General features: G+C 52.5%; 6 protein-coding genes across 6 annotated transcripts; 3 read left to right on the forward strand and 3 right to left on the reverse strand.

Annotated features, from left to right (window-relative positions):
- Window positions 1–218: 218 nt before the first annotated feature.
- M421DRAFT_101082 (uncharacterized protein) lies at window positions 219–1,763 on the forward strand (the record flags this gene model as incomplete). Its single annotated transcript, XM_033586600.1, has 2 exons — window positions 219–308; window positions 360–1,763. 2 exons carry the CDS (start codon window positions 219–221, stop codon window positions 1,761–1,763), a joined length of 1,494 nt encoding a protein of 497 aa, XP_033448471.1.
- Window positions 1,764–2,513: 750 nt separating this feature from the next.
- M421DRAFT_5288 (uncharacterized protein) lies at window positions 2,514–4,798 on the reverse strand (the record flags this gene model as incomplete). Its single annotated transcript, XM_033595065.1, has 5 exons — window positions 2,514–2,947; window positions 3,011–3,742; window positions 3,822–4,213; window positions 4,277–4,598; window positions 4,744–4,798. 5 exons carry the CDS (start codon window positions 4,796–4,798, stop codon window positions 2,514–2,516), a joined length of 1,935 nt encoding a protein of 644 aa, XP_033448472.1.
- A 586-nt stretch (window positions 4,799–5,384) lies between these two features.
- On the forward strand, window positions 5,385–7,134 carry M421DRAFT_391859 (uncharacterized protein). Its single transcript, XM_033590011.1, has 2 exons — window positions 5,385–6,096; window positions 6,145–7,134. The coding sequence occupies exons 1-2, from the start codon at window positions 5,530–5,532 to the stop codon at window positions 7,000–7,002; spliced, it is 1,425 nt and encodes a 474-aa protein (XP_033448473.1). The 5' UTR covers window positions 5,385–5,529; the 3' UTR covers window positions 7,003–7,134.
- A 666-nt stretch (window positions 7,135–7,800) lies between these two features.
- On the forward strand, window positions 7,801–9,732 carry M421DRAFT_391868 (uncharacterized protein; the record flags this gene model as incomplete). The annotated part of the gene is made up of 3 exons (XM_033590012.1): window positions 7,801–8,443; window positions 8,495–8,606; window positions 8,773–9,732. 3 exons carry the CDS (start codon window positions 7,801–7,803, stop codon window positions 9,725–9,727), a joined length of 1,710 nt encoding a protein of 569 aa, XP_033448474.1. The 3' UTR covers window positions 9,728–9,732.
- A 524-nt stretch (window positions 9,733–10,256) lies between these two features.
- M421DRAFT_420756 (uncharacterized protein) lies at window positions 10,257–15,332 on the reverse strand. The gene is made up of 3 exons (XM_033592589.1): window positions 14,461–15,332; window positions 11,575–14,406; window positions 10,257–11,518 (listed from the first exon to the last, which is right to left on the reverse strand). The coding sequence occupies exons 1-3, from the start codon at window positions 15,220–15,222 to the stop codon at window positions 10,592–10,594; spliced, it is 4,521 nt and encodes a 1,506-aa protein (XP_033448475.1). The 5' UTR covers window positions 15,223–15,332; the 3' UTR covers window positions 10,257–10,591.
- A 1,205-nt stretch (window positions 15,333–16,537) lies between these two features.
- Window positions 16,538–17,642, reverse strand: M421DRAFT_11195 (uncharacterized protein; the record flags this gene model as incomplete). The annotated part of the gene is made up of 2 exons (XM_033587206.1): window positions 16,538–17,395; window positions 17,457–17,642. Coding segments are annotated over 2 exons (1,044 nt in total), but the record flags the coding sequence as incomplete, so codon positions are not given.
- Window positions 17,643–17,707: the final 65 nt, after the last annotated feature.

A 17,707-nucleotide genomic window follows, 5' to 3' on the forward strand; every position in this document is an offset into this window, starting at 1 on the left:
GTGAAGTGAGGGTGCAGTAATGATACGCAAGAAAGTTTGGTGGAGCTGCCTGCGGAGACGGCTTCTCGGCGAAACCCTGCTTAGCGTGCTTTTCGACTTTATCTGAGCGCGTCTCCACCTCGAATGCGCCAACATCCACGCCGCTGAAGGTACTTAGCTTACACTTACCTATCTGCTACCATACAGAAGACTCATTTCAGATACAGGCGATCGCAAACATGCTTCTGGACGAACAGCGCCAGATCCACGAGGACCTTGAGCGCCTCGAGGATGCCGTCGCAGAGCGTCTTCTCGAAGACCCTCCACACGTGAGTACTCAGGGTGCGCCCGCTCGTACCTAACTAATCATCCCTAAATAGATTCGCGACCGTCTAGCACGTGATCACGACATTGCGCGATTCCTCGAGCAGCTGGAAACCCAGTCTAGCCGATTACTAGCCATCTACGAAGATGCCGAAGGCAAAAGGGACGAAGAGGTGCGCAACCTCACGCACGGCGACCCCATGGAATCTTTCATGAAGGAGATCAGCAACATCAAAGACTTCCACCGTCGATACCCGAACGAGCCTGTCGAGAATCTTGAAAAGGCCTACAAGAAGCGGTCACCTGAAGACCAAGCTCAGTCGATTGCCGCCATCGATTCCATGTTCACTGGAGAGGAGGGCTTTGGTCGTTTCTTTGATTTGACTACGCTTCACGAACAGTACTTGAACTTGTCTGTTCACCAGCACGCGCGCCGCCTGACGTATCTGCAGTACCTCGATCTGTTCGATGTCTTCACCGGGCAACAGGGCAGCGTTCGCCGCGACCAGAAGAAGTCAGAGCCTTATTTCCAGTACCTAAAGGCCCTGCAGGAGTACCTCGAAAGCTTCATTCGCCGAACAAAGCCCCTGGAGAATCTCGACAAGCTGTTCGCTAGCTTTGACAAGGAATTCCAAGAGCTGTGGGAGAAAGATCAGATTCCAGGCTGGGAAAAAAACGTACCATCATCAGCGCCAGCGAATGGAGACGCACCAGGCGAGGGCATCTGGTGCGCTGCGTGCCAGAAAGGCTTCACAAAAGAGTCGGTTTTTGAGAACCACCTGACTGGCAAGAAGCACAAGAAGGCCGTAGAGGCGAGCAAGAACAACAGCGCTCCGGCTCGAACAAGCGGTGCATCATCAGACATCCAGCGATTCAAGGAGCGAGCCGTGGCTGAGCGAGAGTTCAAGATCAAGAAGCTAGCCGCGGCCATGCAGACCGAACGCGGCGATACAAAGGTCAACGTCGAGCGCAAGCAGGGTATGACGGAGCGCGAGAGGCAACAAGAATTGGAGCAGCTGTATGCGGAACAGCCAGCAGAGGGCATGAAGGACGACGATGACGAATCAGACGGCGAAGACAAGATCTACAACCCTCTCAAGCTGCCCCTTGCTTGGGACGGCAAGCCGATCCCATACTGGCTGTACAAGCTGCATGGTCTGGGCGTTGAGTTTCCCTGCGAGATCTGCGGTAACTTTGTCTACATGGGGCGGCGTGCTTTCGACAAGCACTTCAACGAGCCTCGTCACATCCACGGTCTTAAATGCTTGGGTATCACCAACACAACGCTCTTCCGAGAGATCACAAGCATCCAGGAAGCTGAGACGCTCTGGAAGAAGATCCAGAAGGATAAGAAGAAGGAGAAGACCGCTGCTGAAAACGTGGTCGAGATGGAGGATACCGAGGGCAATGTTATGCCTGAGAAAGTCTACCGTGATTTGGCTGCCGCAGGCATGCTCTGAGCAGGGCGTTCGACGCGCACCCACAAATACCACATCAGCTCGACACAGTGCTCAAGATTACCCATCGAGGCTTCTTGGCCGCTGTCTGTCATACCTTTTGTGTCGAGAAGTCCAATAGCGATGTCACAGATACAGCCACACGATGTACCGTGGAGGTCTCTAGCCTTGTATAAGAAGGGATTAAACACCCTCCTCGTTGGCGTTGAAAAGAATCAGGGGAATGAGCTGCACTTACTTGGATGTCAATGTAAGATATACCCAAAATAAAACATTCATAGCGCTTCAAATTTTGATCATCTGCAGCCAACATACATTGCAAAACCCGAGCAAACTGATGCATCGTCTGTAAGGCCGGAGCGTTGCGAAAGCCCATGCCACGCAGAGCCGCACTACTGGCATCACGCCGGGTTCCGGCCTCAACACCGGGATCTCCGTGAGCATCGAGTCCGGCCGCGGGCGCCGTGGCTGAAGCTCTGATGTAATCAATTTGGCATAATCTAAGGTTCCAAAAGCGTAATCACAATACTATCAATCACTGCGCCAGCCACATTCCACAGCTATCGTCAAATCAAAAGTACCTAAACCAAGCATAAAATATGATGTTGACGTTGGAAAACGGGAATTATTTGGGCCTTCTGAGTACGGTTGATGTGGCAAGGTGTCTCGCATTGTAGTAAGAAGGAAGAACTTAGTTGATGCGATCTAGATAGTCGAAGTATTGGCAAAGATTCCTGGTCACACTCGACGGGCTTATGTAGAGATCGACCACTTCTCACCTCTCGTTCTACCCAGGAGCCCACTTATGTTCCGCTTCTTCTTTTCCTCGCTGCTGTTGACCCTGTCCTTCCTTAAAATGTTCGTGCCTGTCCTCTCAATCTTCCCGTTCAGATGACTATCGATACTTCCTTTCTCCAGGTCACCACTCATGCTCGTAAGTAGAGTATCCGGCAACTCCACTCGTCCGTATGTTGCAGGTTCGAAGTTCTCCGACGAAGGCGGTGCTGCAGGTGTCCATTCGACGGAGATGGCTTCGTCGCGGCTGAGCTTCTGATCGTCGAACCACAGCTCGAAGCGGATATCTGCGGGCCCGATAATGAAGCGGATCTCATACTCGATGCGGAGGTACTGTTTCTTCAGGGACCAGAAGTGTGAGTTTTTGGCGACAAATTTGTTCTCATCAGCAGCTGAGAGGTCAGAAGAGGTCTTACACAGAAGCCGTGTATCTATCGAAACATGTCAGCAGGTACTTTGAAGATTTTTCATGGTGTACTTGCGGTCATTCATCTGCTCTGTTAGCTGAGAGGCTTCCAAATCGCTCGGGATGACGCTCGTGATGACGCTCGTTGGGAACGCTCGTCTAGGATCTCCTGCACTGACATTCTTCAAGAAGCGGTGTACGATTGGGCTGTCGACGCTAACAGGCTCGCCTTTTTTCACGAACCAGGCGATTGCTTGTGTGACATACATTCGTCCCTTGAGAGTATCCTTCACGAGTTTTTTGCCTAGATGGTCTGGGTTACGCTTATCGTAGGCGATCTTGCAAGCCGTGCCATAAGAAGCTCGACAACAGCGCCAGCCAAGTACTGAATGCAAGGTGAGCAGCTTGCGCACACGATCGGCAACGAGACCTTTGCAAACAGCAAGCTGGGGGTCTGGCGCTATGCGAATTGAGAGCGACTTCGCATTCGGGATGGCCGTGTCTCGGTAGTGCTTCCGGAGTTGGGCTTGCACGTATGCGCTGTTACCGAGTCCGCCTGACAGGACAAGATGCGCGACTCGCTCGTTAGAGAATTTCTGCTGTAGTGTCTCGAGTTGAGCGTCGATGAGCTTGAAGAGCTTCGCAATCTGCTTGTCGAACAAACGCTGTAGGTCGTGCCGGTCGAACATAAGTTCTCCATTGCGAACCCGAGCCTTGGGTGAACAATTGTTGTAAGAGTATGGCACTTGTGGAATAGCGATACTAAAGATAGGCGTATCGTCTGGTGCTCCATACTCGCATTTGACGGCCTAAAAGTCTTTGCTCTTTATCATCTCTCAGGCTGCATCCGCTGGGTCTACTGGTAGCGGGTGCTCTCTCGTGAGCGGCTATCAAGCGTTGCGTAACAAGCTGCTCAAACTCGTAGTCGATCGCCGCGCTTCCAATCGTCTCGCCAAAAACGACGTCAAGCTGTTGCAGATTGATGACTTGGTTAACTGTTCCAGTCACGCGGAGAACACTCAAGTCTGTGGTTCCGCCTCCTGCATCGCAGACTAGCAGTATATCGTTCTCATGGAAAATGCCAGGTGCCTCGATTGATACATGCACAGCAACAGCTTCGGCTTCAGTAAGCCCAATGTTGACACTGTGTTGTATTTGGGAGCCGAAGCCCGCCTCGCACACAAGGCGCTTGAAGTTCTCCACTGTCGGTATTGGAGCCCAAGTCGTTGGCACGCTGATGATGAATTCAATCCTTGCGTCTATCTAAGTCACTCCTGCGAGCTCACCACCTAGCTTGAACTTGAGATAGTCTTACATCTTGCGGAGGTAGTCACGGTACCATTGTTCAACGTCCTGCAGGTTCGTGGGCGCGCCTTTAGGATCCTCGAACTGCTTCTGCCGTAGCTTATCTGCATCGAGGCATGTTTTAAACCACTCTTTGTATTCCTTGTCCTCGGATGTAGTCTCTGCGGTGGTCTCTGATAGGAAACCCCATGATGATGGTTCATCGCTACCTATGGGATAGACCACAACTGTAGGCACCTTATTCTCGTTGGCCTGGAAGCGACCTGGCCATCTTCGAACCCAGCGAACAGTCTCACTACCGATAGAAAGATTCGTGTACGATACACCAGTGCCTGTGGAGCTCGAATGTTAGTATGCGCGATGTGAGCTGAGATGGACACGTGCACCTGGTCTTGGCCAAAGGTGGACACTACGGTAGTGCCGAAGACTGCGGACCGTACCTTGCGCCCTCTCACTCTTCTTCCTCGTACCACTTACATGTCATACCCAGGTCGATGCCGATCACCATGTGCGGTTTTGTCACAGCACCCATCTTGTCCAGTCGTTGTCAGTGTGCTGCTAGGCTGTGCTTCGGTGTTCAGCATGCTTCGGCAGGCTGAACATCTTAACAAAGGATGATATGCAGGCGCCTGCGCTTTTTTACAGCCTTGCGGCACAACAATCACTGAAGAACGCCATCGTGGCCCCTAACACCTGGACCCAATCTGACGACGCGTTTTTAAGGAAGCGGGGTGAAGGACGAAGGCTCGGATCATTTTGCATGGGGGCCGTTGTGCGGTACTTTGGTTCGTGTTTGCGCTTCTGTATTGACCGTATGTACAGAAGCACCCTAGTAACTTCGAGCTCCGCACTCACAGTATCCTGACATCGTCATCGGGGCCTGTCATCATATGCTGGATGCTCTGGTTCGTATAATCATCTTCTTTAGAGAGCATTTGTTATACGTCGTGGTCTTTTCTGCGCCCATTAGGTAGCGTTTCTATACGTTCGGAGGCCCCGACAGGGAATTCTATCTTCAATATACCAATGGATTTCAGGTCATGCCAGGTAAATCAGAATCACGATCGGATATGAGACCGAGTGGGGTCCTTTATGCAGCCTAGGCTGACTACTGCGCCCTCGATTGGTGGTAGACAATACCTCGATCACTAAATCTCCGTATTAAGTCCATGGTGAATTTGATGTCTTCAGCCTTACCCCTTTCATTGTACGGTCGAAACCATCCATCTTCCCAGCACAATCGATATTGAGATCTATTCGAAGATGCCTGATATCCTCGTAGCAACCGGCAATATCACCGCGACAAATGACCTACCTTCCAGTGGCTACAAGAGTTCCACAATTATGATCCCTATCTCCTTCTACAAGCCGCCAGGCAACGAAAATCTTCTAAGGGTAGAACCACCTCAGCCTGGCGGTTTTATCGACCTGCTGCCATCGGTCTGGACAAAGGGATACGTGTGGTACTGCTGGGACAAGGGAAATAAAGTGGTCAAGTGGGTTACTACAACGGGAAACGGATGCTGCCAGCAGCAATCATTCAATATCTATACTGAAGGTATACCGTCTGCTTCATCTCCAGTACCTACCTCGACGGTCGCAAGCACAACGACTGGACTCAGCGGAAGAGCGGCCGTAACGTCAGCACCCACCATAGGCTTAACAGCTACAGGACCCGCTGCAACAAGTATGTCGACAACAAAGCCATCAAAATCTGAGGGTCTTGGAGGAGGCGCTTTCCGTGGTGTAGCCATTGGCTGCCTGGTTGCTGGAGCTCTGATTGCGGGTCTCATCTTGTGGGCCTGCTACGGCAAACGTCGAGGACGTCATGTACAGGATTCTGAGGTCAATAATATAGCACTGGTACCGCCTTAGAAGGGAGTAATGTCGTACACGCGACCGCTTCACGGTGGAAGCCCGCTAATGTCGGGTGCGGACGCTGCTTACCCGCAACCTCTGGAAGATCAGGCCATCTCCGGAGAGATGTCGAAGATTGGTAACTTGATCAAGAACCACGTACAGAGCTACTACCACAGCAAACCTGTGACATACGAGCTCCTGGACCACGACGATATCATAGCATTAGGACATGATCTGCCGGTCTCCGCTGGGACCTTGAGCACCTTACTCGACAATGTAGCGACTAGGGAGGTAGCATTGAGGTTCTTTATCGCCTGGGCTATCATTGCCAGACTGCAGAGTTACAAAAAGTCTTCGGAGAGTCTCTTGCCACCCGAATTGTGTGCGCCTATGCGCGAGATCTCAAGTATAGACACTGGTGACAAAGGTGAATCTCCTCTTAACTTCTTCTCTCGTACAAAGCTAACTTTCCCAGCACACACCCTGAAGGCAGCTCACTGGCGAGCTACAACTGCAGAGTTGATGCACTCCACCTACGTCCGTAATCCATTGACAGCGTCAGATTCGCGGAACGCTGCTATCCTTGGGTTAGCACAGATTCTGGACAGCATACTTCAGCCATTTGCCGGTTCACGCATGAATAACCAGGAGCGCAAACATAATTTGAACGAGGTTCTCAAAAGATCTGCGCTTTTTGCGTTTACAATTTTCTCACAGCCGAGCTCATGGGACTTTGATTGGAAGGAAAAGCAGGAAATTAAGTCTGGTGGATTATGCATCTTCCCCGCTCTTGTACAAGCGACGAACGAGGCTGGAGAACGTGTCAGACCACCCAGATCTTTCAGCGAGGCTGTGATCAGGAGGCTGGAAGGTTGACGAAAGCCACCATCCCACCCCTCCTGAACGTTGTAACAGCAGGAAGGCAACAATAAATGACATTTGTTGGATGAGCTATTTCTAGAACAGCAAGAGTAATGTATCGCACCACAACTGGGCGTGGTAATCGAGTAGATCCTCCTGCTGTGCGCTCGGCCTTGCGTACTGCATTTGGCCCCCAAAGGCGTCAATGCCGTGTCTTGACTATTGTTAACAGGCATAATCGAAGTTTCACCTCCATTTTAATAGGGAGTTCTCGTCGAAATGTTGATACAAGGAGGCCAGCGTACACTGCGCTGTCCCGTAGTGCACGTAGTTCGCATCACCAACATCCTGCTTTCTTAAAGTACTTTTGAGCAAATGCAGTAGACGTTCGTTCCCGGGCACACCGCATTTTTTGGCCCTTCACAGCCTTGTGACACCATCCTCCATCGCTTGTGTGGCGGCGTTCAGGTTCGAGCCGTTCTATTCTGCCCTATCATCTACGCCCTGTGTCAGAGGCTGGGAATAGGAACGACGCAGATCCCTGATCCCCGACCGCGTGCCGTCTTACCCATATCTCTAGGTGATCTTACTCTGTCGTTTCTATTAATTGTAAAAACACCGCGACCTGCTTATTGATATACCCAGCTCAAACTTATTCTTACGTCTACAGGAAGTATGATGCCAGGTGTGGGCTTGTTCTTACCCGGGATGTTACATCGCAATGACGTCTCTTCTCTAGGAAAAGTCAGTACTGAGGGGAGAATGCCTATACAATTCCCTCGCAACGAGAAACAGACAGGTCAAGACACCAGCATGTCGTCCAGTCGAAGATCCGTCGACCAGAAGAGCGTCTCATCGGAAGATGCGAAGATCGCCTCCAACCCGACTTCAACAGTATTCGGCTACGCAGACTTTGTTTTTTCGTCGAACAAACGTTCTACCGGGGCAGAACTCTTCGCGAGCCTTGTCTGGCGCACAAGGCATGACCTTACTGAAGCATCGCGACTTTATCTGTCCCCGACGGTCAGCAATTTTTTGGAATCATGGCCTGATAGAAAGGCTTGGATCGATAAGGTTCTTTCCAATACTCGCGTGGCACTGATTGATATTGGAACCTGCATCGAGTCTGTCCGCAGCAACCGGGACGATGACGGGATATCGAGGATGAAGCGCAAGTTTGATTATACGCTGAGCCACCAGAAGCGCATTGCTCATAGACAACAAACATTGGCCAACACACATCAGGTCTTACTGGGAGCGATCCAGGTCATGCAAACCGTGGAGCAATGCGCTGGCTTGGGAGGATCTGTACCGGACCCCATCTTCGAAGCCCCTGTTCGTCCCTGGCTTCGATCTGACAGCGAGATCGTTCGTGCGCCTTACTCACGGCGGAAAAGTTCTAGGAATCTTTCTGCTTTGAGTGTTGCATCTTCAGAGTTGAGTGACAAGTACGAAAGTAGGTCTTCTTGTAAATGAGTCTGAACCATTGTCGCTAACTCCGTGGCAGTGGGGCGTACTGAAGTCTTGCCAGCTGAGCTACACGGGAGTATGCCAGGCGATCTTATGAATACGAGCGTTCTAGATGTCCCTAGACATACAAGGACTCAAAGATCGCAATCGTGTGCCGCTTCGGCAAAGCAATGATCTATCACGAAGTGAACACAAGTCCGACGCATTACATATGTCGGTTTCGGATTCTGTAAGTCCCCAACAGACTGTAGTAAACGACCAGGCCGACCGAAGATCTATATCCGTGTCCTCTTCCCTGAATGCTATAATTGACAGGATTATCGAACGGACTCAATCTATCGCATCCACAACAGCATCAATCAGAATACCAGTGTTAGCGAAGCGTTACCGTCCACGACCTGTAGATATACAGAAGCTGCATCTAACACATCATTCATTTCCATCGAATATGCCTCCGTACCAAAGTCAGCCGTCACTCGAAGACGATCTAAGGGACTGGATGATTCAGACTGCGGCAAGCGATCATCCCCCTGAGATGGAGCTCATCCGCTCACCTACAATATCATCGACTACAGGATCAATAGCTTCACGACATGAGATGATGCAGGTCCTAGCTAGCATTTCGAACATTGAAGAAGTCGACCCAGGATTGGCATCGAGCGATTCAGTTACGCAGGGCTATTCCATTGTCGAAGATGATGCTATTAATTGCCCGCTCCCACCATCGGCGCCCAACAGTCCGCCTATGGCATCAGAAAGTACGAATACTCCAGACGACACTACGCTGATATCTAGTTTCCCACTGCCACCATTAAAATCCGGCAGTCTTCCTGTCGCTTCTGGACCCATTCCCTCACAACAGGATACTACCTCTGCCGTAACTTCCTTGCCACCACCGCCACAAGCGGACCTTGTTACAGTCGCTTCTGAAGCCGCCCAGACACAGGAAGGTGGACAACCAAACATGCACCCACGTGAAGACACCACGTTAGCCACAAGCCTACCGCTGCCACTGTCACAACCCGACAGCACACTTTTGCCTTCTGAGGTGCCGTTTCAGCCCCAATGTAGTACGATAGTGCCTCAGTACGGCTCAGTGCTGAAACGAAAACCTCTTCCCCCAACCACGGCAGACAACAAACTGAGCCAGTGCTCACCAGCACCCTCGCCAAGACCACTCCACCTTGAGCAGCTTACCGAAGACAGTACGACTCCCATGTCGCCTCCAGATATACAGAGCACCATCCGAACGTCCGAGCCACCAAGATAACCCAGGCGCCCGCCACCACCACCTCCACCCCTGTCAGCTCAAACAGCTCCTCTAGTCCCCAGTCCAGACTCGGAACAGCGAAGCCCGCTCAATTCCACCACAAGTCTCGCAACAACCACTGGAAGCCTGCAGATCAGAGTATCAACGCCCTCAAACCCGCCTCTGCCAATCCATTTCTTCAACGACACGTCACAAGTGAACACATCACAGGTAAAACACCCGCTATGCTCAGTATCTGCCTCACCTGCGGTAGGTGCAGACATAAATACTGAGGTTGAGGCACTGAAGCCGAGGTCAGCGGAGGCGAAACGGAGGGCTGCACACGCGAGGCGAATGAAGCTTGCATATGGGGGGTAGCGACGGGGGAGTGGAGGAGCGAACGGAGTGGCGGGTTGTATTTGCAGAAGATGCAAATATGCGGGACGCGAGGAAGTGCGTTGATTGGAGGGAGAACTGTTGACTTGAGGGAAGACGTGATAGAGGCTATGCACGAGAAGCTAAGAAGTCGCGGCGTGAGCGGCCGCAATGAGAGGTGCAAACGAATGATATCTGAGTACTTCTATGTCAATGTGCAAGGCCTGAATGCCAGTTGTGACGGGTCGTAGAGGCAGACACGTGCGTATCCAACAAAATGCAACCCACCCAAAGGCACGCCCAAAGGCACAATCATATCCACCTCAGCCCTTTCTCTCTTCCTTGGCCTTCTCGGCCTGCGTATCCGATTCTCCTCGTCATCCTCCTCATTTGATTTCACACTTGGCGCCCTCGTAGTTCTCCCACGCCCCAGCGCCCCAGCTTCCTCAAGCTCCCTCCCTTCCTCTCTGCCTCCTTATCCTTTTCGTCCGCAACCACCTCAGAGACGTTTTACCTCTCCTCGGCAACCAAATTCAAGATTCTGCCACCACCCCTCGGAGCCCTAGACCCTCGTTCAGGACTCGCAGCCCTGCTCCTGGTCTTCGGCTGGGGCGTTGTGCTTTGGCCCCTGGTACCATATGCAGCTCTGCCGCTATGAAACTTTGTACGAACGAGCTCTTCCTCTTTTGCTTTCAGCGTCGCTTTGAGCGTAGCATTCTCGCTCTGCAGCGCTTTATTCTGCTGCATCAAATTCTTCATGCTGCGGTCGAGATGCATTCGCTTGAGCTTTGTGGCTTCGCCCGAGGCTTGGTGGGCGAGTTTGGCGTTCTGGGATGTCAGGGTTTCGACTTCGGTTTGTGCTTGGGTTGCTTGGACTTGGGTTTTGCGGTACTGTTCTTTGAGAAAGTCCATGGTTTCTTCCTGTAACTTGGCGGAGGTGCGGGCTTTTTCGCGTTCGAGGTTGGCAGCTTCAAGTTCTTTGCGTAGGCGGGTGATTTCGACATTCTTTTCGTCCGAGGATGCGAGGTTGAGAACTCGTAGGGCTTCGACTTCATCGCGGAGGCCTCGGGTTTCGGCCATTTGGACGTCAAGCTGGCCGCGAATCTTCTCTCGATTCGCGGTCATGGTCGCGAGCTCACGATCGACCGCGGCCTTCTCGTTAAATAGCTTCCGGTACTGATTTTGGCGAACTTCGTGCTCAGTCTGCTGTCTGTCCCACATGATTGATTCCTCGCGGCGCTCTTTCCGCTCTTGGAGAAGCGCAGTACTCACCTTGTCAAGAGACGTGGCCAGACGTGCATTCTCAGAAGCGGCAGTACCGGGCATCGAGTCGCTCACGCGAGTGATTTCCGGGTCGTGAACAGCACTGGAGTTCGGTATCACACGTGGTTGCGGTGTGTAGCGCATGCGTTTTGCGGGGTCCAAGTCATCTTCTTCCTGTATCACGCGAATTAGTGCCCATGCCAAACGGCTACTTTGATTCGGTTACGTACCAGCGGACGCTTTGTTCGTTCAGGTACTGGAGATGAGGTCGCAGACCTGACGGACTGTTGTGTTGCATCCCACTCGATGAGGCTTTTTGCACTCCCGATCGAGGGAAGAGGCCACTCTGTGCTTTCTTGCTCCTCTTCAGGGAAAAGCCAACACGCAATCATCTGGGCCGCTTCCCCAGCGCTCGGTGTGTCTATGTCGATAGCATTCCCAACCTCATTGCGTGTCTGCGTTTGGGCAAGTCCTGCCAGAATCGTCTCGATGCGGATCCGTCTTGCTGTGGTCGGCAGGATATAGCGCTCGATGTGACCGACTGTTTGTGGAATCACCAAATGGAGGACAGGTATGATCTTGCCGGATGCTGGAACCTTTCTCTGTCGTGCTTGCGCAGCGTTTTGTACCCCATCCAAACAGATGATGAGGTCGACGACGGGAAGGACTGGAGTAACAGCCTTTGGAAAGGTCGTGATGAATAGAGAATCTGGAGATGCCATTGATTGGTATCCTTTGGTTGGCATCTTGTACTTGTACCCCCCAGCAACAAGGAATGTCCTTATGATGTTCGAAAGTGCGTTGTTGTCTTGATCCAGTAGCAGTACAACGTGCATCTTCTTGTCGCGGAGGCGGTTGAACAATCTTCCAAGAAACTTGAACTTGACCGAGTTGTCGATACCAAATTGTGCTCCATGCCGGACATCTGCTAGCGAGTGCGACCCGACTCCTGTCGCAGACTCTGCTTCAGCGTAAGTCAGATCGGGGTGCGTCTCGACGCCTTTCAAGTAAGCCAGAGCTCGATCCACCTCGTCGAGTTTCTCGACGGGAGCCGGACTGTGCACAAGCACCTCGTTCAGAAGTTCCTCCTTCTGTTTGATGTACTGAGTGTAAGTATCCTGTTGCCGTCCCTCGATGTACAGGGGAACAATGTATTCCTCGTTGTCAAGTTTGAGTTCATCATCGTACGAGTCTTCGTCATCATCACCATAATCGTCGATATCATCAATGTCGTTTGTGTCTTCGACGTCGTTCGTGTTCTCAATGTCATCATGAGCCGCAGGTGGGGAGGATACTGCCGTTGCACTATGCGCGGCGGCTGTTGCAATTGCGGTTACAAGTTTATCATTCGTCTCTGTGGGAGTTTGGTCGGTAGTTCTTGGATTTACAACCGGAGAATCAACCATCAAGGGCTCAGTGACTGTGTCGGCGTTGTAGAAAGCTACGGCCCGTAGGGGCGTAGTTACTGCGGTAGTTGCTGGTACGGTCCGAAGGGACGTACTTGGTGGGAGCGCAGGTGATTGGTCTGGTACAGTTGATGGTGATCTTGTACCTTCTGCTGAAATATTGACGCTCGGCGGAGCGAGTGCGTTATTGGACTGCGAGGCTGCATCGTTAGCGGCTGCGCCTGTGAACGCGGCCACGGAAGCCTGCGAAGCCCTGGAGCGTCTCCTTGCTCTTTCGGCTGCCGCTATAATTTCATTGAGCCGCCGAGCGACCTGCGTCGATGGAGCCTCACTTGTGCTTTCTGCCATCTTCGACAACGAAGAACTCAGTAATGGTCTAGCTGATCTAGGCGGAACGTTCGAGTCAAGCGTCCTCAAGGAATAATTTGGATGATGTGGAATCGGCGACGCGCTACCTTCTGCTGACTCCAAACTACGTTCTGGTGTCTCCTGAGATGAGTCGTGTCTCGAATAAGGACTACTATGCTTTGATCGAGGCGCGTCCGCTGGATTAGTCTCCACAGTCTCACGTGCGCTTCCAGTAACCTGCTCCTGCGTGCCCAAATATGCGCCGAAATGCACAACTTGGGCGTTGTGTTCACGCGACCCGCTCGATTGCTCAGTGGATATCGGTGGCTGTGAGGTCGTAGCAGCCTCGGCTTCGTTGAGAGTATACTCTAAGCTTCCACGGACTGCTTTTTCGAAGCCCTGTCTGTTTGCCTGAGTATGCGCGAGCTGCGAGGACAGATGGTATTTTGGCAATGTGCGCAGGGTTCCTTCTACTGGTGGCTGATTGATCTCGTCTATCGTAGTGCTTTCTTCGCTATCACCAAGAGGGCCACGCTCTTGGGATGTACTTGGGGAAAGATCTTCACTGAGTCGGGTGTAAGGATTCTCGTGCGTGCCACAGGTCCTTGGAGGTTTCGTTAGCGCACGCTGTGTTGGCTTTGTGACAGAACGAGGATCGAAGAAAGCAGGACACTGCGATTGGAAAGGAAACTGTGCGTTATCTTCCCAGACAGAGCGGTCGATCAGAGAGAACTCAGTCTCGTGCTGTGCGCTTAGCTGAATAGCCTCAAGCTGTTGTGCGGAGCTGAGTTGTGCTTCTTGGATCGTTTCCTTACGGGCTGTCGTTGAGAGCTGCAAGATCTGAGGTGTATCTGCGACGGCAAACCCTCCTAGGCTGGCGGCAAGCTGCGTGTTGGGTGTAGCTTCCGGTGCTTCCTGCGCCGCCGCAGCGGATTCGTTCTGCTCCTGCTCGGGTCGCTCAGGTACCGGGGCAGAAGCTTCGTGGTTAGACTGCGTTGAGCTCTCGACAAATAGGACAGGAGTTTCCACCAGGTGCTGTTCTGCTGGATTGTGTGATTGCGTCAAAGCAGGCCCAGTACGATGACTAATGCTTTGGTCGTTCTGAGCGCGTGTGCGATCGGTCTTGTAAGATGTCGCTGGAGACTGTGACTCGACTGTCTCAGGGACCCCAGACTGTTCTTGCAAGCTTTCGAACTGACGTTGACTGTGAATGTCCTGAGTTGTGTCGGCGACTGTTTCGGCGATGGAGGTTGCAGGTGATTGCGCGCGTACGCCAAGCTTTGGTGCCTCGTCGGTATCGAGGAGACCCTTCACACAGATTAACAAACGCAATTCGATCGTTTCCAAGCATCTTTCACTAACCGAATACCCAATTACGTTATCTTCGTTGGAATCGCCACTGGAATCAGAATGTCGACTGGAGCCAAGCTCTTCCTGTGTGACGGGAATATAGCTCACGTCACTAGCAGAGCTCTGTGTTTCCCGCACAATACCAGAGACAAAATGGGCGGGCTGCGATTCAAACAACGGTGAGCTCTCCAAGTTTGTGCTATCAGCAGCGCTTTTCTCTGGTGAAGACTGTGACTCCGGGATCTCTGAGAATGGCGCGTATCCGCCGCGGTTGAAGCTGTCTCCACGCACGTCGATATTGGCTTGCGGAGATGCCCAGTCTAGTGGCGATTTAGAATGCTCAGAGCTCTCGACAATGCGACTGCGTCTTGCGCCTCGAGCTTGTGTTGCTCGCGCAGGCGACTCTTCCCGAGCACTTCGTTGCCGAGTACCCGGCCTAGCTGCTGCTTTCACCTCTTTCTGTTCTTGCGCCCGTCTTGCTTGTTCTGCCCTCCAGGATGCGCGCAGGGCTTCACTGGCGTTGCTGGCTCTTTCCCAGGTCGGCGCCCACTGCTCTCCAGTCGCGGGATCGGCTCCTTTCCACTCAATGTAGTACCGCAGCGCAAATCCCTGCCCCCTTTGCTCGAGTATGCGCACAGCTTCCCACTCTTCTTCACTGTCGTCTGCAGTTTCCTGTTCGGAGCTGCTGCTACTACCGACGTCTGGTAGTGTGTACTTGGGCCACTTGTTCGTGGTTGTTCTTATTGGCTTGCGCTTGCGTTTGCTGGGTGTCATTACGCGGCGAGGGCGCGAAGAGTATTCTCGAAACTGTAGGCCGAGTCCATGGTCAGTGAAGTGCTTGCGTCGCGTCGAGTGCTCTGGCGTTCGGTGTTGTTAGAGTGTTGGAGCTTGTGAAGCTGTTGCGGGACCATCGAGTACCAAGCTACTGACGTATCATGGACCAATCAAACGCGTCCTATGCGCGACGCGTCAAAATGTTCAATTGCAATGAATGACGATTGTAGATAGCTGGAAAAGAGTGGAGTGGGCGATATTATGTTATGTGAGCAGAGCAGCTGTGCCATGGGGACTGCATTAGCCAAGTGAAGTCACGCTACCTAAGATAAAGGTAAGTGTACGCCATGGCGGCCGTTTCGTAGGTAAGAGCATTCGATCCGTATATGATTTTTGCTATCCAAAAGCTCAGGGGCGGTAATACTACAGGACTGCAAACTGCAGCACGACCTTAATATCTTCCTCCTCGTCCACGCCCATAACCGCCTCTGCTATTGTACCCACCTCCTTGGTTGTTGGCTCCGTATCCACCTCGTCCACCCTGGAAACCGCCTTGGCCGTGCATCTGATTCTGGTTGTACCCTTGATTCTGGAGGCTACCTTGGGCGTGTTGTTGGTTGAAACCTGAATTCACTCCTTGCTGAAAGTTACTCCATTGATTGTTGAAGTTGTATGGATTGGTCGGCATCGCAGCTATAGTTGGTGGGGTTGGAGGGAACGGTCCGCTGAAGCTATGCGGCGGAGGTGGTGGCACGCCGCCGGGGAAGCCACCAGGTCCTTGGAACTGTATTGGCGGAGGAGGCGGCGGGAAGGGCTGCATGGGGAACGCGCCGGGAAACTGGTTTGGCATTGGTGGTTGTGGAGGGAACGATGGGGTATTGAACGGTGGTTGTGGCGCTTGTGAGAAGTTGGTTGCAAAGTTTGGAGGCGCGTTTGGCGGAAATTGGTTGCTGCCAGGACTTCCCTGATTGCCACGGCTCGGTCCATGTTGCCCATCCCATTGTCCACTAGATTGCGAATGACCCCTTTCGATTGGTCTTGGTGGCAGTCGTCTGGTATCATTCTCGCGGTCGTCGATCCTCCTGTTTTGATCAATGCGCCCTCTGTCATCGTCCCGTGGCGATCGACGTCGACGGTCGTGGTGACGACTGCGTGACCGGGAGCGGCTGTCATAAGACGATCTCGAGGCCCAGCTGTCGCTTCGACTGCGGCGGCCTCTGTCTCGCCCGCGAGAAGATACAGAGGATGACGACCGTCGGCGTCGTCTGGGCGACCGAGAGTGACGCGGTTGATCACGCTGCTTCTCTGGCACAGCTTCCATGCGCTCAGCATCCTCCCTCAATGTCTTGATGCTTTCAGGAACCCCGTCTTTCTGCATGTCCTGACAAAACTTCATAGACCATCCGTAGCCATTGGCTGCAGTCGTCGTCTCGCTTGTCTCCTTATCATGCTTGACCAGCTGTCCCATCGGGTCCAGCCGCAGATTATACTTTTCTGTGTCGCCGGAAGGGTTATCGCCCGTCGGTGTGTGCTTGAGGTCGAGGTTCTCGAAGTAGTTGTCGAGCAGTTTGCGGACGTGTGTCGAGACTGGCTTTCTATCGAATCGAGTGACTTTTATGCGGTGCGGGTCGAGGGGACGGTTCGGTTGCTTGATCATCTGATCCAGCATGTATGATGCTGGCAGCTCGTGCCAAGGTGCCGTTCGCTCGCCATGATACTCCGGCAGAAGGTAGTTGCGTTTGCGAACATGCGTGCCGTCTTGCGCTTGTGAGAAACTCTCGTCTGCCCGCTCCTTGAGCGTCTTGTATACGTCTGGTTCAACAAGCTGATTAACGGCCCAGGAGTTAATGATAGCCCTGAGCTTGTTCTCCGCTTGCGACCCTTTCTCTACAGCGCATAACGCTGCCAGTTCAACAAGCTCAGCAAGCTGAGACGCCAGCTCGGTCCCGAGCAAGCCATGGTTGGAAGTGCTATTATGGTGGTGGTACCTGTCAGTATGAAGCGCATCATTGACGACCAGAAGGAGGTCAAGCCGGTTGCGCACTGCCCTCTTTCCAGCTGCTGGAGTTGTTTCTACAATGAGCGACTTTGAGACTGATACCAAGTAGTCTCCAAGCACTGCAACGCGGATCCTGGAGGGAGCTATGTGCTTGACAATCCATTCTGTACATTTCTAAAGACTTCGATTAGTCTGCTCACGACCAACGACCGATAGTGGTATTGCAATCAGATACCTGGATGTTCACGGGCGTGTTCTGTGCAAGAACAGCATCAACGGCGCTGAAGAATTGCGAGCAGGTGTCCACAGGGACCGGAGAGAGACTAGCTTCAGGTTCCTCCTTCTTGAGATTTTGCTTGAACTTGAGCTGCGCGATAGTAATGACGGTATTCGCGCGCTTTGCGTCATCGTTCTGGGCCATGGCGAGGCGACTGCAATGTTGCTGGAAGATGGCGTGTTGGTGAAGAAGGAATGCGACGCGCCATT

This window comes from Didymella exigua (assembly GCF_010094145.1).
Source record: "Didymella exigua CBS 183.55 unplaced genomic scaffold M421scaffold_14, whole genome shotgun sequence".
Lineage (NCBI taxonomy): Eukaryota > Fungi > Ascomycota > Dothideomycetes > Pleosporales > Didymellaceae > Didymella > Didymella exigua.

Bases quoted from the DNA above. Each gene is read 5' to 3' on its own strand.
- M421DRAFT_391859 (XM_033590011.1), top strand. From the start codon at position 5,530: ATGCCTGATATCCTCGTAGCAACCGGCAATATCACCGCGACAAATGAC. The intron at 6,097-6,144 runs GTACAGGATTCT...CCGCCTTAGAAG, and splicing joins GCAAACGTCGAGGACGTCAT to GGAGTAATGTCGTACACGCG.
- M421DRAFT_420756 (XM_033592589.1), bottom strand. From the start codon at position 15,222: ATGACACCCAGCAAACGCAAGCGCAAGCCAATAAGAACAACCACGAAC. The intron at 14,407-14,460 runs GTTAGTGAAAGA...ATCTGTGTGAAG, and splicing joins ATAACGTAATTGGGTATTCG to GGTCTCCTCGATACCGACGA. The intron at 11,519-11,574 runs GTACGTAACCGA...CGCGTGATACAG, and splicing joins AACGAACAAAGCGTCCGCTG to GAAGAAGATGACTTGGACCC.